Raw genomic sequence first — 25,513 nt, 5'->3', positions numbered from 1 at the left:
TCAAAGCCTCAGCCTCGCACTAGCTAGCGCAGAGCCCGGGAGGGGCCGCATCCCCGGGAAGGCACTGCCAGTCCCTGCGCAGTGACGGCACGCGGTCCTCCATCCACTGGGTTCAGACGCCTCTTTCTGCACAGACAGGCTGCTTCTGTGTCCCTCACAGTGTCCCTGGTCGGAGGGAGCATGGACGTGGGGGTGGGGGGGGCGAGCTCCTGCGCTCCCTGGCCTCGCCCTGCACAAGAACAGCATCTCTGTGAAGATGCAGGGCGTCAAGGGGGAACCGGGGAAGGTCCAAGTCCTCATGCAGGTCAGACAAAAACGAAGGGGGCGCCTGCGGGGCTCAGTGGGTAAAGCATCTGCCTTTCTCGGCGTCCTGGAATCAAGCCCCGCATGGGGCTCCCTGCTCGGCGGGAACCCTACTTCTCCCCCTGCCCTCCCCTGCTCACGTGAGCTGTCAAATAAAATCTTCTTAAGAAAAAAGCTAAATACTTGGTACCGTAACCCAAATTCTTTTTTTTTTAAGATTTTATTTATTTATTTGACAGAGAGATCACAAGCAGGCAGAGAGGCAGGCAGAGAGAGAGGAGGAAGCAGGCTCCCTGCCGAGCAGAGAGCCCGATGTGGGGCTCGATCCCAGGACTCTGAGATCATGACCTGAGCCGAAGGCAGAGGCTTAACCCACTGAGCCACCCAGGCGCCCCCCGTAACCCAAATTCTGAGCAGAGATGGAGCACCCATCTGCCTCCCCCTGACGCAGGAGACCTGCACGGATGCGGACGGTATCGAGAGACGAGAACGGACATCCTTTCGAGTCTATAAACTTAAGTTACTTTATTACACTTCCGTCCTGTCAGAAAACACCAGTCGCACCAGCTCCACAAGACAGCGTGTGACCGCGGGCAGCAGGAACGCGGGCCTTCCCAGCAGTCTCTGCAGGGATGTGGCGCGCCGGGCACTGCCGAGCTCCACAGCATGTCTTACAAGGAGATAAATAGGTATTGCACATCTTAACCTAAGCCCGATCCGAGAATCGAGGCAGCAGCACTGAGGACACGGCCCTGTAAGCTGCGGGTCCCGGGTGAGCGCAGGTCGGGCATCCCCACGACCAAGAAACACGTGGTTTTTGCAAACTTGTCTAAGGGACTTCCGATAATAAATAAATTTTTAATTGCACGGTCATGGCCAGAAGGAGAAGCGTGTGTGGGCCCCCACATGTCATGAGCTGCAACGGCCCACCTTCCTAACGTCTGCACTAAGGCTTCGCAGACCTACTCTGTGCCTGTGTTCACGGCCTGACGGACACCCACTGGGGGCCGCCCCCCTGGAAGGAGGCGCTGCCGCGGGGACAGAGGTGTCTGGGAAAGGCAGAGAGGCTGGCGAGCTCCAGAAGTGGGATGCCCAGGTCTCCCCACACAGGTGCCAGGCTGCTGTAACTACCGCCGGGCGTGGCATGGACAAGGCGATGGCCTCGGGACCCACCTCCAGGCGCCCAGCAAGGGCTGCTGCACAGGGAGCCAGACCACCGGCCTTGCCGTCCAGCCCTCAGCGCACAGCAGAAGGCAATGGCTGCCCCGCCTGGACACCCGCAGAAACCAGCCACCAGCCACAGAACCCACCGGCAACTCGGTCTACTTGAGACGGTTCTCCGGTCCAGACAAACCTGATACCCACACACCTCCCTTGTTTGCCGAGAGCGCCACGGAGCATGCACACATACTTCCTGTCCTCCTACAGATGCCCTGACCTACAAGCCTTGCAGGCCTCGCTGTCTCGCACGCTCCTGTCAGGCTGGATCCAGTCCCAGGTGGAGGGCCCTCCCCGTGGTCTCCACGTGCTCTCACCTCCTGACATGCGTGTGCACAGCGGGCCGCGGGCTTCACGCAGGACGCTCTGACGAGAGGCACAAACAGGACACCCTACCAGCCCGGGGCCGGTCTCTCCAGCTAAGTGGGACACCATGACTGGACAGGACCTAGGACACGCCGACCGTGGGACCAGAAAGACCACACTGGCGGCCACAGCGCCATGGACGGGAGCCCATGGCCCGGCCTTCACCCGCCACCCCTCGTTGGTGCTGCTCAGGGCCCCACACAGGCAGGCGTGCAGGAACAGAGCACAGCAGGCAACCGGGTCAGAATGGCAAAACCCCGCCCCGGAAGCAAACTGCGCCTTCCAGAACACGCGGCAGCTGCGTGGCAATTTACACACACGCCACGGTGGCTCGGACCTGGAAACCATGCTGGGCTCAGAGTCTGTGCTGGGGGACCGTGGCGGGGTGGGGGCGCCAGTGGGCCCGGGGGCAGGAGCCGGAGTGCGCTGCGGTCTGGGCCCTGCGGCTACTGCCCCTTCTTGGGCGGCACCTGGCCGTCGGCCCCAGCAGGCCGGCTGCTCCTCGGTGCGGGCTGCGCGAAGTTCCAATCCACGGGGTGCAGCAGCTGCTGCGTCTTCTTGTGGGTCCAGTAGGGGTTGATGACGAGCGTGAGCAGGCTGAGCCCGACCAGGAAGAGCGCCAGGTGCAGCCGGTGCAGGCTGCCGAGCAGCCCGTCCCAGTGGCGCAGGCACACCCACCACATGTGGTAGGTCAGCACCATGCGGCAGTGAAACAGGTGCACCATCAGCCACTGGTTCAGCCTCCAGAGCCGCGAGTCCGACCAGCCAGCCTGTGGGCAGAACACACGCCGTCAGCGCTCCACCCCCGCGTCCCCGCACGTGCATGCCCTCCTCTCCCCGGGGTTCCTGGGGGATGGAGCCGCCCGCGTGGATGCACGGACGGTGGGGCCCTTCTGCTGTCCCTCCCATGAGCAGCGTCCGATCTTCTCTCCGGTCTGTCTCCCCGCAGAGCCCACATGTAACCCAACCACACTCCAACCAACGAGCTCCCACAGCACCGCAGCCGGGAGGAGGGACGTGGAGGGAGACACATGTATCCTGCCTGGAGTTCCCATGCTTTCTCCCCAGGGGCCCATGGACACAGGCAGACGCAGACTTTCCCTGAAACAATTAAATTTACACTCAATTGGTTTCCAAGAGTCGAAGCCAAAAGTGAACAGAGAACTTGACGATGGCCCATAAGATAGCAGATACGAAGGTGGGACCTCACCAGGACCAGGACAGCCGGGCACCGGGACAGCCACACACCACATTCCAGCACCCCCCAGACCTCCCACAAAGCAGCCTCTCCAGCCTTGTCTCTGCTGAACCCAAGCTACAAAACCTCCCCCAGGAGCTCCGTGCTGCAGGTGGCCCCCAGGGTGGGCAGGCAGCGTCTTTTTTGCAGAAGAAGCTCTGAGCGGGCCGCAGAGCATGGCCTCGGGAAAGGGAAGGGCTGCTCTTTAGGTGCGTCTGCCAAGTCCTGAAGAGGATGCAGAAAAGCCCGAAGACGTGGGAGGACTCCTGACCTCTCACGGCATGAAAATGCGTCCACGCGGCTCTGACCCGGGAAAACAAGAATCCATGGGCCTGATGACTCGGGAGAAATAAACTAATAAAAACAGAAACTCCCCTGTTGTCTGAAATACAGTGAACTTACCCAAAAATAACTGCACAAAACCTCCACGTGGTCCACTACCTCAGAGCAGACGTACCTGTGCATGTTTTCCAGTCGGCTGACGCCCCATCAGTGTGACACCCCACAGAGGCATCCTCCCACTCCGGCAGAGTGTAAACATGACAAGGACGGGAAGCGAGGACGGGAGGGCCCACAGAAAGGCCCGTGGAGGCTCCAACAGCGCGCTCCCTCTCCGGGCACGCGTCCTCGGACCTCCCGCGGGCAGCCCGCCATGGAGTCTGCAGCGATGGACACGGCTGTGCTCACGCAGCGCACCACCTTCAGACCCTGCGGGCAGCGTTTCCCATGATCACCAAGTACTTCATTTGCTCCAACCCTGTGTTTGGTGCCACTTAAGGGAGACCAGAGCCACGCGCTTCCCGTGGACCCTGCTCTGTGGGAGCGATAAACACGCAGGAGTCAGGGCCAAGGCACAAATCCAAAACAAGTGCGGCCCCTCCAGAACGAAGGGACAGGGAAGAAGCTGAGACCCGGAGATCTGTGTTCATCAGTCCTGACGGCCATGTGACAGGAGGACAAAACCAAATGTGTCTGCTAACTGGTCTGTAAAATCAGAGGGCGAGGCTACGGTTCTCTGAGGCTCCTGTCTGAAGGAGAAGCCACGACGGCCGTCAGCCCTCCATCAGCAAGAACCAGGTGTCCCAGCACTCCAGCATGCTCCAGTCTGGTGAGAAACAGTGCGGATGGACCCTGCCAAGTGGCCCCATCCCAGGTCCACAGGCGGCGATGGACAGCACCCGGCACTGGCATGGGCGCATTGTTCACGTGCCCTCCTCTGACACCTACTGGTGGCACCGGCTGTAGCCTGGACACACACAGGTGGGGACACCTGGCCTCAACTGCATGCATGGGCTCTGCTCACCTGTGTGAGCTCCACTGGACTTGGCTACACTGTTTCCCATGGGAACAAAGCATATGTCAGCCCCGCACGGACTGCACCTGCAGAGCTCAGTCCATTGCCCGCATCTCCTCCCCTGTGCCTGCCTGCAGCTGGCAGAGCACCTGATTCCTACCAACGAGAGTGTGTATCTTCTGTGGGGTTGTACAAGGAGACCATAGGTACACACTGCTCTAGCACAGAAACGCAGAAGGTTTGATGTTTCCCAAGTCAGATCGCTCCGTGGGAGAGAGGAGGCTTCCCGTATGCAAACTCTGGGGGACCCAGGACAGAGCACGCCTCCAGGCCACCTCCCCATCACTCCTCCTTCACACTGAGCAGCACGGACTCCGTCCCACTTCACCATTCCCCCCAAATTCACAGAACGAAGGTCTCTTCTCCGTTATTCCCCACTGCTAAAGTGGCCTTCTTAAAATTATTAACGTTCATATCACAAATACAAACTTGTCTGCATACAGTAATTAAGTTCCGAAAGCTCAGAGCTTGAAAACTGAGCCTTCTTCAGCATAACTCGGGCACCGTCAGCTCGCGTCCCGTGTTACCACGTGCTCTGAGCAGGGACAGGGACAAAGTCACCGGTGACGGCCCATACAGAGCCTGCTGGGGGCAGCTCTGGCTCCCGGGGCTAGAGTCGCATAGCACATGTGCCCAGATGCTGACAGGACCCCACTCACAGCACGGCCCGTCCTCTGTGGGCAAAAGTTACCCCGAGGTTCGAGTCCTGGGCCTTTCGTTCATTGACTCTAACCTTCCAGAATCAGTCAAGAAGGAAATGGCGGAGAACAAACCCCTGCTGGAGGAGAGCCGGTGGTGTTTGCTGACTCCGCGCCTGTCCTTTGCTATCTCAGCAAATCAGACCTGACGGTCCAGGATTTCCTGAACCCGGGAGCCCCGCTGCGCATGACTCTGGCAGCTTCATTAAAAGCTTAAAATGATTTCAATACTGTAGGCCCCATTTATTTACATGTAATAGGAGGAAAACCTCAACAAGAAACAGCACATCTAGAAACCTGCCCTAAGCTGCCCCAACTTGAGGTGCAGTTCTGGTGCTGGGGTCCGCTGGCTAGGCAGAGGGTGAGGGTGTTAGGAAGCGAGCAGAGATCCCTTCATCCATCCTGCACAAATAGCACCCAGCAAGCTGTAGAGACAGCAGAAAAATCCAAAACCAAGTCTCTCTCCCGTGCCCACATGCCGCTGGAGTCTGCCTTCGTCCCGAGGACACCGAGGACCAGAGGCTGGTGGCCATGCCTGTCCCAGGCGGAGTACATAGGAGAGATATCTGTGAAACCATTCAACGCTGATCACCACTAGGGACTGGCAGGAGACAGGGAGATTTTTTTCTCTCTCTTATAAGACGTTCCTTCCAAAAATAACAAGAATTCCATAAAACTAATCGTCCATTTTCTTGAACACATGTGTTACATCGCAGGCCCGTCTTAAGGCGCAGGTCCCTGCTGACCATGGCGGTCCAGCCCATCCCTGCGAGCAGGCCTACGGGGGCACATGGGAAAGGACCGAAGGACCACAGGCTGTCTGTCCGGCACGGCCCCGACCACAGCCGACCACGATGCTGGTGCTGTGCTCACGGCCAAAGAACACAGGGAAGTCACGAGCCCTGCTCTCCGTCCTCGGGAAGCCCCTCTCCGTGGGGAGGACACCCACAGGGAGAGAACGGGAAGCCGGAGGGCACAGGCAGGACACACTAGAGGTTCCCGAGTCACGGCTTCTTATCGCCACGACCCACCACTGGACCGGTAGCCTCCGTGGCCACTCAGAGGTTGGCTGGCTTGGCTTCCACTCCATTTACGGTCTCCAACCTTCCCCCAACCTTCACAGCCCAAGGACCTCAACCATCCCCAAACCCCGCATTCTGACGCTCTCTGCAGGGGCTCCATGGAGCGGCGGCTGCAGCTCCCAGCACGCGCCCGGGTTCGCGGGCCAGCCCCGGCACCCCCTGTGCCCGTGCTGCCCGGCCCGCCCACTCGCCACGGTGCCCGTCCCTGCCCTCGCACGTCCTCCTGCGGCACCGGGCAGAGCCACCCCAGTCAACAGCGGCGAGGCCAGACACCAGCCTCGTGCCCTGCAAGCGTCTGCTGCGTGGGAGGCGTCCGCCCACGGACATGGTAATTCACTCCACGTTCCCGAACCGCCTACCCCAGGAGACCTGAAGGCTCCGAGGAGTCTTCCCGCTTCTCAATTTTCTCCTGAAGCTCACCATGGCATTAGGGACTGCTCAGGGACCTGAGCCATCCATGGTGCCAGCATCAGACATCTGCTCAAGGAAAAGCAGCATTTCACGTTTCATACAAAACGCTCTGCAAACAGTGAGCCGAAAAAGACGGCAAGAAACGTGTGCTGGAGAAAGAACTCTGGAGTCTTGCCTGGACGCTTTGATATCAAAACGAGAACCAAGATTGGACGCAGGACCCACACAGGTTCCGAGAATACGCTTTCAGAAACAAACAGGCCACAGATGCCGCACAAGGGAGGGTGTGAGGGCCTGACGCCTGGGGCTGTAACACAACACTGCATCTGGAGACACAGAGCCACACGGCACGCGAGCGGGGACAGACGCCGGGACACGGCGGGCGGGAAGCCGGACCCAGCCGCCCGCAGGTGCCCCGGCTCGGCACAAAGCCGCTTTGTGACAAATCCGAAATCTGAGAGAGGCTTCTGCGTGCGAGGGGCCGTGGGCCACCCTCAACACAGGGGGGAGGGACCCTCCTGCAGCATAGGATCAGGAGATGACCCCAGAAGAGGGAGGAGCTGGTGCAGGTGTCCTGCATCCCAACTTCCCTGGGGGCTCGCGGAGGACTGGCCTCGGTCCGGTCGGTCCTGGAGTTCTGACAGGTCTGGCAGGGTCCAGCTGCCATAACCCACGGGAAAAGAGGCAGTGGCTGGGCTGGCAGACCCGCGGCTTCCGCCCCCCATTCCAGTTCCACATGGAGGGGGCACACGGCCCGGTGGCCCACAATCCCCCAGGAGGGACAGAGCCAGCAGAGAGCCCAGGACTTCCAGCCGGGCTGAGCAGCGGGGTCGGGTCTGCGTGGGGACAGCATGCAGAGCCTGAGAGACGGTCCGGCTTTGTCTGATGCACAGACAGCAACAGCCTCGGGCAAGCGTAGACTTGGGCCAAGGTCCACCTCCAAAAGCTGACCCCAAGGGACTGGGCGTAAATGTATCTGACAGAGAAGGACGAGTAACTGTCAGGAAGATACAGGTCACTGAAGTCACGAGAACGGCACACGAACAAAACGAGTTCAGCAGAGACAGAAGATGCTTAAAAAAAAAAAAAAAAAGTCCCAAAAGGAAATCAAGGAGCTGAGAACACAGTAAAGGAACTGAAAATTTTACTAAAAGGCTCACCAACAGAGCCCCAGTTCAACGCCATCTGTACCGAAATCACAGTGGCGCTCTCTGCGGAAACAGGAGAAACCATTCTAAAATTCACAGGAAACAGCAGAAAACCACAAACGGTCATCTGAGCCTTGAGAGAGAACACATGGAGGCACCACAAGTCCTGAGTTCTAACTGTACGACAGAGCTGCTCCCAACGGCACGGTGCTGGCGCGAACGCGGGCACCGAGGCCGGAGCCCGGAAGAAAGTCCACTGTGGACACTCAGCTCGTCGGCCACGAAGGGGCCAAGAACCTACAACAGGGAAAGGACTGTCCCTCCGAAGGTGGTGCTGGGAACACTGGGCCACGTTCCTACACCAGACGCTACAGTCAGGATGGGCCGAAAGCTCACACGAAGACCGAACACTAGCAGTCCCGGAAGGAGACAGGGACAGAGCTTCACGACCCTGGTCTGGGCAACGACTGCCCGGGCTCGACACCAAGGGCACGGGCGAGAGAGAGACGAGTAAACTCGGACTGTGTGAAGCTGAAAGGCCCCAGCGGGGGGAAGGTACCCACAAACCTCGTGAGCAGAACACGCGGCTCTCCATTGCGGGAAAAGGACTACAGGGCGCGAGGGGAGAGAAACCTCTGGTTCGAACACGGCCCAAGGCCGTGGACAGTTTGGAGGAGACACATGCACGGCCCACAGCCGCATGGAGGTGTCCAAGGGCACCGATCACCAGGGAGAAGCAAACAGAAGCCACAGGGGCCCGCCACACGCGGCCAGGATGGCCCGAATCCATGACACGCAGGAGACCAGGGCGGACGAGCATGCAGACGCCGGGACCGGCCGGCGTCGCGGGCACGGGAGGGGGCAGCTGGGGGCAGGACAGCACACAGGTCAGCATCTCGGAGAACCACCCCATCACCCGGTCATCCCACTTCCAAGCACTCTCCCCAAACAACACCTGCCCCCAGGACCTCGAGGAGTGGCGAATGCCTCCCCATCTCACAGCAGCGCTATTCGCCACGGCTAAGACGTGCCCCCACCCCGGGTTCCTGCAGCGGATGCACGGACACACCACATGGCTGCCCGGGCTGGGTGCAAGAGAGGCAGGGGACACTGATCCCCGGGCAGGGCTGGGAGCCTGTGAGATCCACAGCGATTACAGCGAGGGACACGGAGTTCAGCCGGGAGGAGCTACCCATGGACTCCGACACTGTGACTCAGTCTGGGGTGACCGCGGAGCACAGCACCCACAGAGCTGTCATCCAGGCATGCCACAGGCCAGGCCCCGCAAACCGCCGGGAATGCTCACCTTTAAGAGCATCCAGGACACGCAGGTGAAGGGGGTGCTGGCCTCCAGCAGCAGCGTGATCATTGCCAGGTAGTGGCCGGCTCCCAGGTTCACCACGGAGCCCAGAAAGCCAAGGAAGGCGAAGAGATGGTGGATGGCCAGGAACAAGTCAAAAGTGCGGAAGAGTGCATTGGACAGGTGAACCGCCACGTTCTCGAAGAAGAAGAAGCCGGTGGCCGTGGCGATGTGGAACCAGCACCAGTTCTGCTGGCCGCGGGCCTTGTCGGTGTGCAGCACGGGGTCCGCCAGCAGGGCCCACAGGCCCGCCGCCGTGCTCTGAACGCCAAACACCGCGCGCGTGGCCGCCAGGTCCCAGAAGACCTTCTCTCTCGCCGCCAGAGAGCGGTACGTGGCATTGAGGGAGGATGACAGCTGGTGACAGACCACGAAGACACCCAGGTAGAAGGCGAAGCCGGCGACTGCCAGCGTGGCGCGGACCTTCCAGGAGGTGTAGTCCAGGTCGAAGATGCTCTCTGCTGTTCCCCCCTCGCTCCCAGGAGTCATCGTCCTTGCGGAGTCTACCATGGGCATCCCAGGAACACAGTGTCAGTGTGGGGGCCTCGGCGGTCCGCATGAACTCACGGAAACCTGCAGAAAGGACAGGTCACTCCAAGTGGACGAGGCAGGAGCGAGCCCACAGCCGCCTCCAGCGTGACCGACATGCTGCTGTCGTGAAGATTTCCACACCCTCTTCCCCATAACTGAAGGCACACAGACCCCACAAGAGAACCCTGCCGGGGGCCCTGCACAAGGCCAGGGGCGGAGCCAACAGCATGCACCATCCCAGACCCGACCGCGGGCCCACCCAGGGTCACGCCACACTCCCGGGGGTGACATGCGTTCAGTCACGTGGCTGCTGGTTCCGCTGCAGCTTCCTGGCCAGGGTCATCTGCAGTCTGAAGGGCTGCTAGCATCTGTGGTGCCAGCGGGGGCATGGCCACGCGCCAGAGCCCCGTGTCCCACGGGCTAGCCTCCCATGCCTGTGGATTGTGGCAGGTGCTCACAGATGCTCCATCACGAGCACAGCCCTTACCATAACCCCAGGAGAGCCTGCATCCCTGATCTCGTCTGCTGACCTGCCACACAGCACCAAGTCCACCCTTGGTCCCCCGTGGGAAGCATGCGCAGGGCCTGGATCAGAGGGGGCGAGGGCAGCCGCACACGCCCATGCATGGACCGCAGGAAGGACCACGGAAACTGCTCTCCCCGCGGCTTGGTGCTGGGTTCCCACCCTGGACCACATCACCGTCAGGGTCACGTGTAGCTCTCCAACTCAAGTAACTCCACTTCTGACCATGAAAACAACTCCCTCCACTTCATCCGTAAAAACATGAACGGGGCACGTGACCCAAGGGCTGTGGGTAGAGATTATCACTGCCCTGTTTCCAAAACTCCTATTCTCCTACCAATGGCTGCCTGTGGGAAGAGAAAATGTCACGAACACGCTTACTGACCAAGAAATACGTTCAGCGGAAAACGCCGCTCACTATTCTCTGTAACAACGTGAACACAAAAGTTCATTCTTCCAATGCCCAGAAACATGAACTATCTCCTCTCACAACCAACCGTCTTCCTATCCCCACGCAGGTTCGACAAAACTTGGAGATCACGTGAAAAGGAACCTCAAATCTGATTTCCAGGAGCGTTAAGAAGTGTCCTGCCTCCGTGTTCGAAGACAGCTGTCATAGGGGTGACACTAGTTAGGAAGACAGACGGACCCCAGTTACCCCTGGAAGAACGTCGTGCAGGTCTGTGCTCCCGGCAGATCAAGTCTGAGCCCGGCGCTTTCAGGACCCCATGCTGCACCCCGCTCCCTGCTCCCGCCCTACTGAGGCTTCTGCTTCCTTGGAAGCCCGTCTCCCTTATTACTTCTGGGCTTCTGCTCCTCCTGGGTCCCCTACCTCAGAGTCCATCACCTCCCCACCCATCAGCCCCTCTAACCTTTCAGATCTCAGCATCCGTGCTGTTTCTCCAGAAGCCCTCTCAGACCAGAGCAAGTGCCACAGACCACCCACCCTCCGGCCCCTCCACCACTGTATCTAGACACATGTCTGACCACTGCTGCTGGGACCCCAACCTCCCCCAGACCAGCAGCTCTCAGAGCCCAGAGCCGTGCCCACCTGTCCATCTCTGCACCCCCACTGCCTGATCCAGCACTTGGCACAGAGGACGAGCTCAAGAAGCACTCATTGAACATGAGCACAGATTTCAAATTACGCGTACCAGTCAAATTTACCTAAGTTTGGACATGTTTTGTTTGTAAAAGCGCGAACGCCAGAGTCTCAAGTCTTCCAAACAAGCTCCCTATGTCGGACTTCAGAGAGGGGACCCCAGGATCAGGGGCTCACCAAGGGGCCTCAGGGGCCTGGCCTGCAGGCGCCCCCTGGGTCCCCCCAGCTCTGCAGGGGCTTGCCGTATTGGGCACTTCCCCGGGGAGCCGAGGGCTGTCCCCCACATCTGGCGAATGATGAGCTTTCAGGGGAATCGGGCTGCCCACAGCGCAGCCATGACCCTCTGACCTCGGGAGACACCATGTTGAGCGGAGCCTAGAGCCACAAGCATTAGACCAGCTGTCAATCTGTGACTACTCAGCAAAAAGCAGCAAAACGGCTCTTCTGCCCGGACAGTCACCACGACTAGTCAGGATGCAGAGAGTACTAGCTCGTTTAACCCAAACTACAAAGGAGCCATTTCTAACCACTGAATGCCTGGATTTGATAATGCTCCCAGAATCAAAGGCTAAAGCCACGGAAGTGTTCGTTTCCCTATTTCTCAGTGAACACGAGAACTCCTCCGGGAGCAGGAGTCTGATTCAGGGAGAAAAGACGAGACCACACTCATTCGCTGACTTTGCACAGGCTGGCGAGGGCACTTGGCTCTGGGTACCTGTGCACAGGTGTGTGCACGTCTCTCCCCCTGGATGTTCTGACATCTCAAAACCTCCCTGCCTGGGGAGACTGCCCGCCCAGGCCCAGCCCACTCTTAGGGAACAGTAAAGCAGGGAACGGACCCATCAGAGCCTGGCCTCCCTCACCCTCACCACACCAGGCGCAGCACCCTCTGCCCTGCCTCCCCACCGTCTGCACCAGGAGCAGCGTTCCTCTGCCTAGATCATCCCAGGCTGCCACCCCCATCGCCCAAAGCCACCGAAACTGTTCAAAGCAGCCAGTCCCGAATCATTCATCCCGTCCTGCCTGCCCATCCCATGAAAACCCCATCGGAGATCATGGTCTCAGTCCTCCCCTGCCTCTGGACCTAGTGCTTCCCCCGGCAGGGCCCAGCATGTAGGTGGCCCGGCGTGCCTTCCTCTCTAGGGCCCATGAGCGTGCTGACCTTGGTTTTCCGGAGCCCCTGCCCCGTGCCCTCCTGCAGCTGCACTGGCCCCAAAGGAGCACCCAGAACAATCTGGTTGTGCAGTACATCGCCGGCTCACCCCCGAGAGTGGGGAATACGACATGTACAGGCGCCGAGCCACTTCCGGCCAGCCGTCTCCAGGGCTCGGGAGCACAGTGACCAGCATAAGGCTGCCCTGGCAGAACCATCAACTCTGAGAAAACACAGACTCTGCCCAAGACTGCTTCTTGTACTTTTCCCCAAGTCAGTCACGAGATCCGGGCTACAGTTCCTACTTCACCACGATTGCATCAATGTGCTTTTAGCCAAGTCATCGAACTCCTGGGGCGCCTCGGCCTTGAAAGCGGAGGGGCCCCGTGACTCCAGGACTCAGGCTCGCCCCAGTGGAAGCGGCCAGGACAGGTGTTATTCAGGGAGCCCCGGGTCGGGAGTGAGGGACTCGGGGGGGCCAGGGCCCAAGGAACACAAACAGTGGGTTCTGATCTTGGTTCCACTACTCAGGCGCTAAGAAAACATGTTTCGCAACTGTCGTGGGCCCCGGTTTCTGACGAGAACAAAAAGCGTACACAGAAATGCAGGACAGCGGGACGGTGCTTACTAACACGAGGCGCCTATTACGTGCCAGGCACAACGCACTAGGTCATTTAGTTTTTGTTTCCAGTTTCCCTAGCAAGCCCAGGCCCAACCCCCTTGTTCTGGACTGGATCGGCACCTGTCAGGGGCCGCGCAGCTCCGGTCCCTGCGGCACGCAGATCACCGGCATAGGCTCTGCCAAGGGCGGGTGTCTCCCCTGCCTGTGCAACACATCCGGGACGGGGGCACCTCCAGACTCTGCCTTGACCGCCCTGGAGTGACGGTCTGCGTGGCCGGGTGCCTGCGGCAGGTGCAGAGCCGCTGTGCTGGCACGGTCTCCAGTCCCCGTCTGGTCACAGAAACCGTGGACTCGGCAGTGGGATGGGTGAGTATCTTCCTTCTCCCAAACAGATTAGCGGAACCTGTGTCCCATGTGCCTGAACGGTTTGACAAGCGAGCAGATGCAATTAAATCGCATTATCCTGCTGGAGAGAAACCCTGAAAGCAGGCCCCTGTGAGCCCCGGTCTCCTGCTGCCCCTCCTGCCGTCCCTGCTCCCCACCCAGCAGCAGGGGGACAGGAGGGGACCTAAAGCTCTGGGAGGGGAGCCCCCGTGCACCGTCCTGGGCGGTTATGGGGCAGGTGGCCGATAGCCAATCACGAAGGCTCCTGAGTGCTTAGGATGAGGCTGGAGCACAGGCTCGTTCCTTCGGCCACATGCGCTCGAGTCCCTAACAGTGCGACCCTGAGGCAAGGATGGGAGGAACAGGGCTCGGGGGAGGCCCACATAAAGCAGGCCGTGGGCGGCGCAAGCACTGCCCTGGGCAACGGGGACTGGCGGCAAGGGCTCAGGAACCCAGGAAAAGCCTCGGGCTCCAAAGGGCACACAGCGCACATGCGGCTGGCGGCCAGGTCTGCGAGCCTCCTGGACAGCGTTCTGGGACGGTCTCGGGTGGGAGCACAGAGCCGCAGACAGCCCGGAGCTGGCACAGACGCAACAGTGAGAGAAACGGGGACAGCTCACCAACACCCCGTTCTCTCCCCATTCTGATCCCCACGCCGGCTGCAAACCTGGCCTCATGGGCTCCGACACAGCTGCCACGTGGTGTCTCCCAGCAGCCGGCACCACGGGTGTCTCGGGGTCTGCTGAGCCGGGCCAGGAGGCTCCAGCGAGGGGAGCCACCATGCGACCACGGCCAGGCCGAGGGTCACAGGAACCTTCAGGGACCCAGTTGGGGCAGCAAGTCGGCCTCCCTGAGCCCTGGGGAGGTACTGCCATCCCTTCCACAGTGTCGCAACGTGACCCAAATCCCTGCACCCACAAAACCAGCCAAGCTCTGTTCCAGAAAGGCGGTGCAGACAGGGTGGGACAGAATGGCATTCCTCCTCTTATCTCCTATTGGCCTGCCAGCTGGACCACAACCCCCTGACGGCATCCCCCAGATGGCACGGGGGACACTGGGTCACCGCTGTACCACTGCCGCATGCCCACCCCTGAGGTGGGAGGGCTTCTCACGTGGCCTGGAGTGCAGGCGTCGTCACAGCTCCCTCCCGGGCACCCCAGGAGGCCCAGTGGCTCACACTCAGCCCTTCTTCTCCGTGGAAGGCTCCGGGGCCCGGGCACTCCAGCTCTGCCTCTCCGTGGTGGGAGAGCGGCAGCCGGGAGGTACTGGCTCCTGGAGGGCCGAGACTCCCGCTCCCGACGCTCTGAGGGCCTTCGCTGTCTTTGTGAAGAATCTACCTACAAACCACATCTTTGTCTCTTGTGTAAGATTCAGTGGATCCAGCAGACGCACTGCATGGAACCAGGCATTTTAAAAAAGAATTCCTGAGTGAGAGTTTCAGGGCTGTGGCGACCCGGCGGCCGCGTCTCCAGGGATGGGATCTGCCGCCACCAGGACCCCAGCAGCTCTATCTGACACCCACAGACGAGTTCATGGAGGACTAAAGCTACTGCACGGATACCAGCATTTTCCTATCTGACTGCGATAACTAATCAAAACTTGGAAAAGAAATAAAAAAGATGAAAGAAAAGTTGAATGCTTTCCTGTCCACCCCGAGGATCACCAGACTATGCGAGAGGTGATGGTCACTGGCCCCTGTGGACCAGCCATGTCAGCCGGCGGGGTGCTAGGTCCAAGGACGGCACCAAGGGGCTGTAATCTCCCTCCCTCTCCGCCCAGGGGGAAAGAGCCAATGCAAAGGCTGCGGTTCCACCAGCGCCCGCGAACCCCACGAGCTGATCCGGGCCCTCCCCTCCTTCACTGGCTTGACTGGCGTTGTCTGCCCGCCGGGTCCACCTTCCAGAGATCGAAGTAACTGACGTGGGCTCCCCATTTGTGTGAGAATTACGTTTGCAACATTTTGAGAATTGTACCTTGGCAGCGTGTAGAACTATCTCTTCCAAAAGCCAAAGAAACAGAGATTCAAGGAACAAAATTTAGGAACCATGAGCAGCGTAAAAACACAAAAATAAAACTCTGTAACCCCCTAAGGCAGCCCCGGGGCGCACGACTGCTCTGGGTTCGATCCTTCGCTGGTACAACCATTTCACTCAATACAAACCTCCCATTTTTCCCCATGAAAAGGGATCAGGCACACACACCCCACCTTGCTCCTGCGGCTTTCCTTTCTGCAGTCTGGGACTCAGTTTCCCCTGTGAATCAACCCTACTGTACAGAGCCTTTCCTCTGGTCCCCAGACCCGTCCCCGCCCAGAACTGCTCTGCTCCACCCCACGCCTCACGCTCAGCTTGTTTTTTAGGGACAGCAGGTGCTCAGCAAGAACCTGCACAGAAAACAGGGCCTGGAAGCTGCTCCTAGAAGGCTCACAGCTGCGGCCCGGCTCCTTCCCGACCCCCAGCACTGACCTGCACAGGGCTCCCCTGGACGCGGGGGGCTCCCCTGCACAGGAGTAACTCGCAAACCCGGTGGCTGGAGCCCTGCCCTGCGCGTCCCCGCCTCCCATTCCAAGCCGGGGCCTGCCCCGTGCCGCGCGCACCCACACAGCGCAGCACCGGAGGGGAGCACCGGCCCGACCCCGGCGGAGAGGAGGCCCACCCCGCGCGCTCGTCCCGTGACCCGCTCAGCCCCGCGCTCCCCGGTCGCGCACCGCTCTGGCACTCACCCGCTGCCGCCGCTGCCGCCTCCGTCACGACCCCGCCGCAAACACAACCGCGCAGGCGCACCTCCGCTGGGCGGGGCCTATGGCGGGGCCGGGCGGAACCACGCGCGGCGGGGGTGGGCGGACCGGACGAAACCACGCGCGGGGGGGACCGCCCCGGGGGAAGTTCGCGGACCGGAAGTACGGCCCCTGCCGGGCCTCCTGCCCTCTCTGGAGTGCGCTGATGCCGGGTACCCTTGTCAGGTCCCGGGATGACCCGGGGAGAAGGGAGTCTCTAGGGAGGAGGGGGAGTCTGAGCGGACCGCGCGGAGCCCCTGTTGGAACCCCACCGCGACCCTAGAAGCCCCCACCGGGACCCCACGGAGCCCCCAGCGGGACTCTGGAAGCGCAGGGCTGCGGCCTGGGAAGGGGAGGGGAGGGCTGCGCGGGAAGCCCCGGCCCGCCTGTGGCTGTGACCATCTGAACCCGCAACAAGGAGCTGAGGCCGTGAGCGCTCACGCCCAGTAGCACCTCCCCGGCTGCCCTGTGCTTGCTAAAGGCCAACCGCTCCCGACCTTCAGTCCGGCGCGGGGAGCGCCCGCAGCGTGCGGCCCAGGTGCGGGTCTCGGCGGCGCGAGCGTGAGTGTGAGCGCACACCCCGTGTGAGGCTTGCAGAGCCCGCCTCAGCGTCCTTTGGGGGGTCCCCTCCCCGGAGCAGGGGCTGTTACCTCCCCCGGACCCTGGACAAAGGAGACGAAGTTGTCTATACCGGCTCGGGGTTTCCAAAGCTTTTCAGGGTGCACGGCCTCAGAGGTCAGCTCTCGTCTCCTGGCCCTCAGAGTCCGCATCTGTGAAGCGGAAAACAGGCCGTGTCCACCTTGAACACGTCTCAGAGGTAGACGTTGGGACAGGAACAGCAGCTGGCATGAGCATTGGGCACCTGCTCCTTAATAACAAAAATAATCGTCAGATGATGCGTGGAAACAGGTTTATGAACTGTGAACTGGGTGCAAAACCTTAGGTGTCCTTGCGTCCACCTTCCAGCTAAGGAAGACTCTAGAATGAGACTTCTAGGGAAAAGGCAAAGTTTGCTGCCCTTGCCTGTGGCCCTGATTTCTTTCACGGTTCGCTGTACAAGGACCAGCCCCCAGAAGACAGAGTCGGGGGCTTCGAATTGGGGGTTTTGTCTTTGAGCATAGATGGCCAGGCTTTGGAGAGCCAGGAGCAGCCCGTGCGGTGTGTAAAACACCTGGCTCTGCAGTGAGACAGACCTGGGCTCCCGAACCCCCCGCTTCGAGAAGTTGGTGTGCACCCTTCGAACCTCAGAGCCGTGACCTCCCTACGGAAACGTGGTAGCGGCTGGTGGGTGCTCTGGGGTCTCCCCAGGGCTCTGACTCATGGGGCGCAGGGGCTCCCTGTACCATACAGCAGGGCCCTCACCCCTGAAAACCCCCACTGAAGCCTTTTCTTTCTTTACTGGCTTAACTCCCCAGACATTTTGTATTTTTATATGCTGATCTTACTTGTTATTTTCTGTGTCTCTGACCAAAATGTGACCTGCATGAAGGGGGACTTGGTTCTGTCCCCCTTCTATCCCCAGCACTTAGGGAAGTATAAGGAACAAGGATGGTGCCTTCTACTCTGCAGTCTTTAAAGTGTAGTGCCGTCGTGCCGAGGTCGGTGCTAAAAACTAGCCGCAAGGGATGCCTGGGGGGCTCAGTCAGTGCAGCATCTGCTTTCAGCTCGGGTCATGATCCCAGAGTCTTGGGATCAAGCCCCACATTGGGCTCTGCTCAGCAGGAGGCCTGCTTCTCCCTCTCCCTGCCACTCCCCCTGCTTGTACTCTCTCTCTCCCTCCCCGACAAATAAATAAAATCTTAAAAAAAAAAAAAAAAAGAGGCAGGTAAAGCTGGTAATAAATAACCAGGTGGAACCCCGAGACTGAATAAAATGCAGCCTGATTTCTGCGCACACACGACCCACGGGACTCTCCTCCCACGGGGCCCCCCATGTGTCCAGCCGGGTCCCTCACCTCCTCCCTCCCCTGGAGAGGACAACAGATGTACACGCGTGAGGCACCCGGGCAAGAGCGTTCCGAAATGGTTCACCTGGGCCCTGTGAGTCTGGCACATTCTCAGGGGCTCGTAGGCGGACCGGCATGTCTCCTCGGTAAGAAAACCAGTGCTCAGCACGGGTGAGGCCAAGGAACTTGTCTAACTACCCTCAGTGGCCGAACAAGAAAGCTGAGTTTTGAAACATGAGGCGATGAGGTGTTTGGAGGTGATAGAAATGGGCTCTTTGGGGGAAGGGGACTGTTGCAATGTTCCCTTTCTGTTCTGATGGTATAAGCAATACAGGCTTGGTTAAGCAAAAGACAGATTTTTAAAAGACAGCGGCAGAGAGCTGCTGAGCTCTCTCTTCTCCTGCCCATAAGCAGCAGCTGGGATGGCCGAGTTCTCACGGGGAGAAGTTCCCTGCTTTAGACCAAGGGCTTCTCACTGGAGAGCTCGGTCAGCTGTGTGGGAGACAGATTCCAAACAGGAATTCAAGCGTTGGACCCTGGTTCATGATCTGCAGACAACAGACACCCCCCCTGCCCCACAGGAGTCTCACGACATCGGTCCTTCCGGGGGTAGGTGCCCTCCCCAGCTCCATGGAGCTGCTCCCAGACGGGCTCTCCTGGGGGTCCTCTAACCCCAAGTCTCGGATCTAGGGCTCTGCTCTGGTCAGTCCTGCTAAGCGACCCCCGCCCGGCTGCTGTCACCCTGGCCTGCTTCTGCAAGAATGCTGTTCGGCTGGTCCAGCAAGAGAGGCCTGGCCTTGGTGTTGCCCAGCTGCCAGCGCCTGGACACACACCCGCTTGTGCCCGCTGGCCGCAAAGCCCACCAGAGAGGCACCCTACTTACAGTGCTAGTTTCCTGAATAAAATCCACATCAGCATTTTTAAACAAGTGTTATGGATAATATTTTCTTCTAATAAATATGGCGCCATGAAAGCATTTTCGAAGGAAAAAAACATTTGTCCAAGAAAACTGCATCTTGCTGGAATCACTCCTGCTTCAATGAGTACTCGCTATGTCCGCCTCTTTGTTCTGAGAAGTGTGATCTTGAACCACAAGCCACGGTGCCTGAGGCTCACGTCCAGGGTTTTCCGAGGGCTCAGAACCTGGCTCCCCCTGCCTCGGCTGGTGGTGTGACCTTGGAAGGGCTGAGTAATGTCTGAGCCACAGATGTAAAAAGCTGAGACTGATCTCAAGTCTCTTGGAACACCACGTCCTCTGCCGAGTGCCTGTTGGCTAAGGCAAGGCAGGCTCTCTCTGTGGAAAATGATGACCTGCGACCTAATGACTGTCATCCCCGGGGCACAAAGAATCTTTCCGTCTCGGTTGGCCAAACAGAAGACCACAACAGCCAACATTTAAAAAAAAAAAAAAATACCTTGATAAAGACTATGTTTGTTCAAGGGCCAGGAGACCAGGTTGTTCTTGAGGGCCTATCCAAGCAGGCCACTGTCTGCCCCACTTCTCCTGGGGGACATCGGGCAAGGTGGGCACCTTCAGTGTTCACAGCTGGTGAGGTGGGGGGAGGGGCCTGGAGATGCTGCCACCTTCCCACGCACATGGATCGGCAACAAGGAACATGACAGGGCCAGTGCAACCCCACAGAGAGCCTGGCCCAGCCCAGGGCACCGCCTCCAGTCACACACTCAGTCCCGAGGCAGAGAGGCTGCCTTCTCCCCCAAGCCGGTCTGGCCAGTTCCAGCCCCTGGCGTAGCTTCAGAAGGTACTCGGGGACCTGGAGAATGTGGGGAGCTCTGAGAAATGTGTAAGTCCTGTCGGCAGGGAGGTAGAAGCCCTTGGATTTCATTAACCTCAGATACTAGTTTCAGAACAAATTTACGTGCTCAGAACTTGCCCTCTCTCCCCCTACACAAAGTGTAATGTGATACGGAGTCAAATTCAGGGGACACCTGGGTGGCCCGGTTGGCTGAGCAGCGTCTGACTCTTGATTTCAGCGCAGCTCATGATCGCAGGGTCATGAAATTGAGCCCCACGCCTGCTCCCGCTCTCTCTACCAAATAAGTAAATCTTTAAAAAAAAAAAAAAAAAAGAAATCACGTATAGAGGCATATAAAAGAAAATAGAGATTCAGTGTCTTTAAAAAGGCGGGTAGAGGGGCACCTGTGTGGCTCAGTCGGTGAAGTGTCTGCCTTCAGCTCAGGTCATGATCCCAGGACCCTGGGACTGTCCTGGGATAGAGCCCTGCATCGGGCTCTCTGCTCAGCCGGGATCCTGCTTCTCCCTCTGCCTCTCCCCTCCCCCTGCTTCTGCTCTGTTTCTCTCAAATAAAATCTTTACAAAATAAAATAAAATAAAAAACAAACGCAGGTAGAATGTTATGAGGTTGGCGAGCCCACCAAGGGGGCTGGTTGGTGAACCTGCCCGACGAGGAGAACCTACCCGAGAGTCTCCTTTCCAGTCCAGCCCCCAGCAGCCTCGCAGAGGTCGGATGGAGAGGCAGGAGGGACACCTGGCAGAAACCTCCAGCGGCGATCAGGAAACACCCCTCCCCTCCAACCGCTGTTTCCTCCCCTCCTTGGAAGGAGCTGAATCAAGGCCAAGGCGAGGGAGGCGGCCCCAGCCCTGCCCTGCTCGTGGAGGGGCCCCAGGGGCCGGGTGACTTCCTGCTCGCTGGTCAGGGTGCTGACTCCTCACTGGACCAAAACAGAGCCTCTCTGACCGTCCTAGTGACCTGGCAGGCACGCACAGGACAAACCAGGCCTGAGTCACACGAGGAAGAGGGAGGAGTGAGGACCGTGGGCTCCCGCCGGCTCAGGATGCCCATCATCACAGCCTCGGGCTGCTGGGCGGGCCTCTGACCTGAGGGAGAGGTCTTACCAGCCGCAGGTGCCCCCGCACGCTGACCCGCCCCTCCCCCCATGCCGGTCTGCGGGGGAGGGGGGCGGGCTGCACCTGCTGGTCACAAGTGCCAACGAGGCTGCTTTATCCTGTGCACCTCAGAGAAGGCCTTTTGCTCGTTTCTACCGATAAAGGTCAGCCGTGAAGGTCAGTTAGCTCTGGCCTGCAGGCATGTAAGAGCGGAATTCTCGTCAGGACAGGATCTACTCGGAGAGATCACAGACGCCCAGACACCGGGGACTGACCTCAGAGCAGCCGCCCTGCTAGAGAGCCCGAGTCGCGCATACAAGCCTTTGTCGGAGCGCAGGTTTCCGGAGCGCGTTAGCGGGTAAACGTGAGGCTCCTGTTCCACTGCACGCATCCCCAAAGGGGCAGGATGTCGTCTACACCACGCCGTGTTCTCAAGGGAGCGAGGGAGCTCGCGAGTCGGCCGCTCCCTCCGAGTCACGTTTGCGGCCGGGCCCGGGGTTTCACTGTCCAGTCTCGGGACGCGGTGGCTGCGAGGCCTCGCTGGCCCCCGGGGGGCGGACCGCAGCCCCACCCAGCACTGCCCCGCGCCGCTCCCTGCTGGGCTCTAACCCGCCCGCTCAGGGCGACGCCAACCTCCGACAGCCGGGCCGCCCCGACAGCTGGGGCCGCGGAAACGACCCAAACCCGCTGGTCCCCCGTGGGCTCGCCGTTCCCCGCGAGCGCCGCGGACAGGCTTCGCCGCACACCCCGCCCGCAGCCCGCCCTCCCCGCACAGCCCGTGCTGCGGCCCCGGGACGGGGGCCTCCTGGGCCCAGACCTGCGGCTCCAGGCTCCGTCCCGCACGACCGTCGTCGCGGGGCCCGCGTGTCTCCGACCCGCCCAGAGCCACCCGGGGCGTCTTCGAGCAGAGTCCGCTCAACGCCACACCGACCCTTTCCGAGGAGCGCCCTGGGGTCTCGTGCCCGCGCCGGCCTGACGCGCAGAAAACGCAACCCGAAGCCGCGCAGGAGCGAGGGTCCCGGCGGCGCGATCGCAGCGCGGACCGTCGAGGCGCCCGCGCCGAAGCCTCCCGCGCTGCGTGTGGAGAAGGGCCGCGGCCGCTCTGTCCCGGCTGACGCACGGCCGAAGGCAGCACGTCTGAGAGTCGCACGTCGGTCCCCACGGGTGGTCCGCGCCACATCACGCGCCGCCGCGGGGGGGGACGAGACCGCGCGCGCCCGTGCCTCCGCCGCCCCGCGCCCTCCTGAGCGTCCCTGGCCTGGCCCGGGGCCCACAGGGCCGAGAGGGGCCTGCGCAGCTCCCCGCGACGGCGCGGACCCGTGTCTCCGGCCGGCGCTTCCCGCTCGCGGCCCAAGCCTGGCTCAGGCGCTCCGTGAGGAAGGGGCGAAGCTGCGCGCCCAGAAGAGCCCTTCCCCGGCGCCCGCGTCGGTTTTCCCGTTCACGCGACGGAGCCGGCGCCCTCGGGCTGCGCACTGAGCCGGGCTGGGCGCGGGCCGCTGCGCCTCCCAGTCCTTCCGCCTCCCGCTCCGCAGCCGCACGGGCCGGCGCGCCGAACTCCCGCGCCCGAGAGCCGAGCCGAGGCCGGGAGCTTGGCCGCCGGAGTCCCCGCGCCTGGCTTGCCCGCGGACCTTCTCTCCCCGGCACCGCAGGCCCCGGCCGCTGCGGGCGCCCACGCTGTCCCCACGACGCTCGGGCCGCCGGGGGCGGCGTGTGCGGAAGGCGGGACACCGGGGGCGCGGGCGGCCCGTCTCCGAAGTCGCGGCTGGGGGTTGCGGGAAGCCGGGGTCCCGCGCGCTTACCTCAGCTTGACGTGTGGCCTGAACCCAGGGTCGAGGCGGTTTCCCTGCGGCGACGACGCGAGCCTGTCAGCGCGCGCGCTCGGCTGCTGAGGGAATCGGAGTGGATCCGCCTCAGAGGGCCGCGGGCCTCACGGGCGCGCGACGAGCCGCGAGAGGAGGAGGCTGCGGGGTTGCAGGAGGGGGTTGGCGCCTCCGGGCTTCGCTCTGAACGCGCCCAGCAACATGCGCGAGCGCGTGACGAGGTCGAGCACGTCTGCGGGAGCGCGTGAGGGCGTGGGCGCGTGGGAACGTGCGCGAGGGCGTGGGCGCGTGAGCATGACGACGCGCACGTTTGCGGGAGCGCGTGTGGCGCGTGTGGGTGCGTGAGCGCGGGAAGGAGTCGCGCTCCAGGCACGGGGGAGTCTGCGGCGTGTGGCTCCGCCTGACGAGGAACAAGAGTCTCCCCTGAGGGCGCCGGGGCCGAGTCCGCCGAGCCTCTGACTCTGGGTCGCGGTCCCGAGTTCGAGCCCGCGCTGGGTCGGTGCCGGGTGCGGCGCCCACTTAGGCAAATGCAGTAAAAGTGAAGCTGAGGAACCAGTTCCGCGAATAGCTTCCACCGTCGCGGACAGGGGACCCGAGACCCCGCGCGGGGCGTCTCCAGGTCCCAACGGAAGACGAGGCCGCGCACCGGGTCGCAGACTGCGCTTCTCCGTCGGGAGGGCCCGGGGCTGCGGGCTCCATAGTGCCCGGCCGGGGGCCGCGCGGCCCCTCCTGCCCGAGCCAGGCCGCGAGGTGTGACCAGGGGCGGGACGTGTCCGAGCGCGCCCCAGCCAGCCCAGGGGCCGCTTCCCACGCACGAGGCGCCCCACCGCTGCCCCGCCCGCTGCCCTGTGGGTCTCCCGCGACTCGGGGGGACGGTCAAGCTCGCACGGTCAAGCTCGCACGCGGAGCGAGGCCCTCAGGACGGCCCGGTCCTAACAGGCGCCGCCAGGGGCGGGAAGGCTCTTCGTTTTCCCAAAGGTCGCGTGCGGTGTCCGCGTGTCTCAGCTGCGGGCCAGCGCGGGAGCGGGTCAGCGACAACCGGGGAGCGCGGTGAGGGTCGGCCGGACGCGCCGGTCCTCGCGGCCCAGACAGACTGGGAGCAGACGGTCCCCAACGAAGCCTGGCTGCGGGGTGCCCCGAGGCCCGTCCTGTGGGGCTGGGGATGTCGCCGCCCGTCTCCGTCCCGGCACTCGAGTGTCCACGACGGTTTTGGGAAGAGACGTCACATCCTCCCCAGCATTGGCGGGGACGCAGAAGATGCGGGGAGCACCGAGGCTGCCCTTTAGGTGGGTACGGGGCTGACCCACGTGGCTGGTCGGTGCAGTTCGGGGGCCTGGGGGGTTGTGGGGGCAGGACGAGAGGTCCTCTTTCAGGCCAGTCTGCGCTCCAGCGCGTGAGGTCAGCCTCAGGAACTTAAACGTCAGGTTGCAGTTCTGCGACAGAACGTCTGCAGGGCCTGAGAACCAGCATTGTGGGCATGGGGGTCACTAAGGCACCACGCGCGTCCACTCCACAAGCACTCACCCAGCGCCCACTGTGCGCCCAGGTTAGAGCCCCCCCTCCGCTGCCCCCCCCCCCCCCCAAGCGCCCAGCCCAGAAGCAGAAGAGTCCACTTGGCCAGGTTATCCCAGGCTGAACGTGTCCCGCCCAGACTGGAGGAGGTGGTGCAGGAGGTGGCCCTGGGAGGTGACCAGGGCCTGGGAGGGAGAGTCTCTCAATGGGACCAGCGTCCTTCTAAAGGACAGGACAGACCGTGCTTCCTCTCTCCGGGCTGTCTGCCCTGGGAGGGCACAAACCAGCCAGACACGGGCCCTGGTGGCATCTGGAGTTCAGACTTCGCCTCTGGAACGGTGATGGCCATCCCACGGGCGAAGGCACAGCTGCCTCCATCATCCCGTCCATGATGTGTGCGTAGGGCACGTGCGTTTCCCCGGAGAATAAGCTCAGAGGATTCCCTCGTGCACCCTGCTTGGAAGTGTCAGCGGTGGAATGTGTTTTCCGGGGTGGGGGGCGCAGTTCAACCCCTAAGAGGGCGTCAGGAAATCCAGACCCACGAAATCCCTCCGAGGCCACACGGCCCCTCCCGGGGCTGCTTCCACCACTCGCCACTGGGTGGTGCCAGCGCGAAGGCTTCTGGTCCAGCTGCCCACCCCAGAGCGGCTCCCGTGGTCGGTGGTCCGTGGTCCGTGGGGTTAGAAGCGTCGTTCCATATCTCAAGTTGTGATTTCATCGTCAGGACATTTAACTAAATACACCACGTGGGGAGTCCAGCCACAGCTGTGGGGGACAGCCAGGCAGGGAGCGCGTGGTCCTCTCTGCGCTACAAGAGGGAGGCTCACAGGTCACAAGCCTGGGGGTGGCGTGGAGGGGGACCCGCAGCCGGCCGCTCGCCGCTCCCCCCACCGTGATTCTCGGTGCTTGTGTCAATGGTGGGGGGCCGGGGGGCCCAGGCGGGGAACTCCTACAGATCCAGGCACAGAAAACAAGACACGTAACAACTTTGGGGAATGCAGGTGGGTCTTGCACTGTCCTCCTGCCCTCTGTACCCGCCGCAGCAGCCTTATTTCCTTCTTGGTTCTCTTCTTGTGTGTGGGGGGGGAAGCAAACACAAGGG

The 25,513-nt window shown here is 61.4% G+C and overlaps 2 protein-coding genes across 8 annotated transcripts; one reads left to right on the top strand and one right to left on the bottom strand.

The window, feature by feature from the left end:
- Nucleotides 1-802: 802 nt before the first annotated feature.
- CLN8 (CLN8 transmembrane ER and ERGIC protein) lies at nucleotides 803-20,975 on the bottom strand. Of its 7 annotated transcripts, XM_047713439.1 has the most exons (4): nucleotides 16,215-16,234; nucleotides 16,169-16,171; nucleotides 9,124-9,750; nucleotides 803-2,657 (listed from the first exon to the last, which is right to left on the bottom strand). In XM_047713439.1, the coding sequence occupies exons 3-4, from the start codon at nucleotides 9,691-9,693 to the stop codon at nucleotides 2,334-2,336; spliced, it is 894 nt and encodes a 297-aa protein (XP_047569395.1). In that variant the 5' UTR covers nucleotides 9,694-9,750; nucleotides 16,169-16,171; nucleotides 16,215-16,234; the 3' UTR covers nucleotides 803-2,333. The 7 variants fall into 7 exon arrangements, with proteins under 7 accessions (XP_047569395.1, XP_047569370.1, XP_047569423.1 ...); XM_047713414.1 differs by lacking the exons at nucleotides 16,169-16,171; nucleotides 16,215-16,234 and adding an exon at nucleotides 20,651-20,975; XM_047713467.1 differs by lacking the exons at nucleotides 16,169-16,171; nucleotides 16,215-16,234 and adding an exon at nucleotides 18,223-18,245.
- On the top strand, nucleotides 13,984-23,147 carry LOC125093944 (collagen alpha-1(I) chain-like). Its single transcript, XM_047719754.1, has 8 exons — nucleotides 13,984-14,088; nucleotides 14,208-14,357; nucleotides 14,532-14,754; nucleotides 15,272-15,403; nucleotides 16,000-16,441; nucleotides 16,750-16,852; nucleotides 21,479-22,451; nucleotides 22,612-23,147. Exons 1-8 carry the CDS (start codon nucleotides 13,984-13,986, stop codon nucleotides 23,145-23,147), a joined length of 2,664 nt encoding a protein of 887 aa, XP_047575710.1.
- The last annotated feature ends 2,366 nt before the right edge of the window (nucleotides 23,148-25,513 follow it).

Source organism: Lutra lutra, chromosome 2 (assembly GCF_902655055.1).
Source record: "Lutra lutra chromosome 2, mLutLut1.2, whole genome shotgun sequence".
Lineage (NCBI taxonomy): Eukaryota > Metazoa > Chordata > Mammalia > Carnivora > Mustelidae > Lutra > Lutra lutra.
Note: the sequence above shows the minus strand (reverse complement) of the source record. Positions and strands in the feature narration are given on the sequence as shown.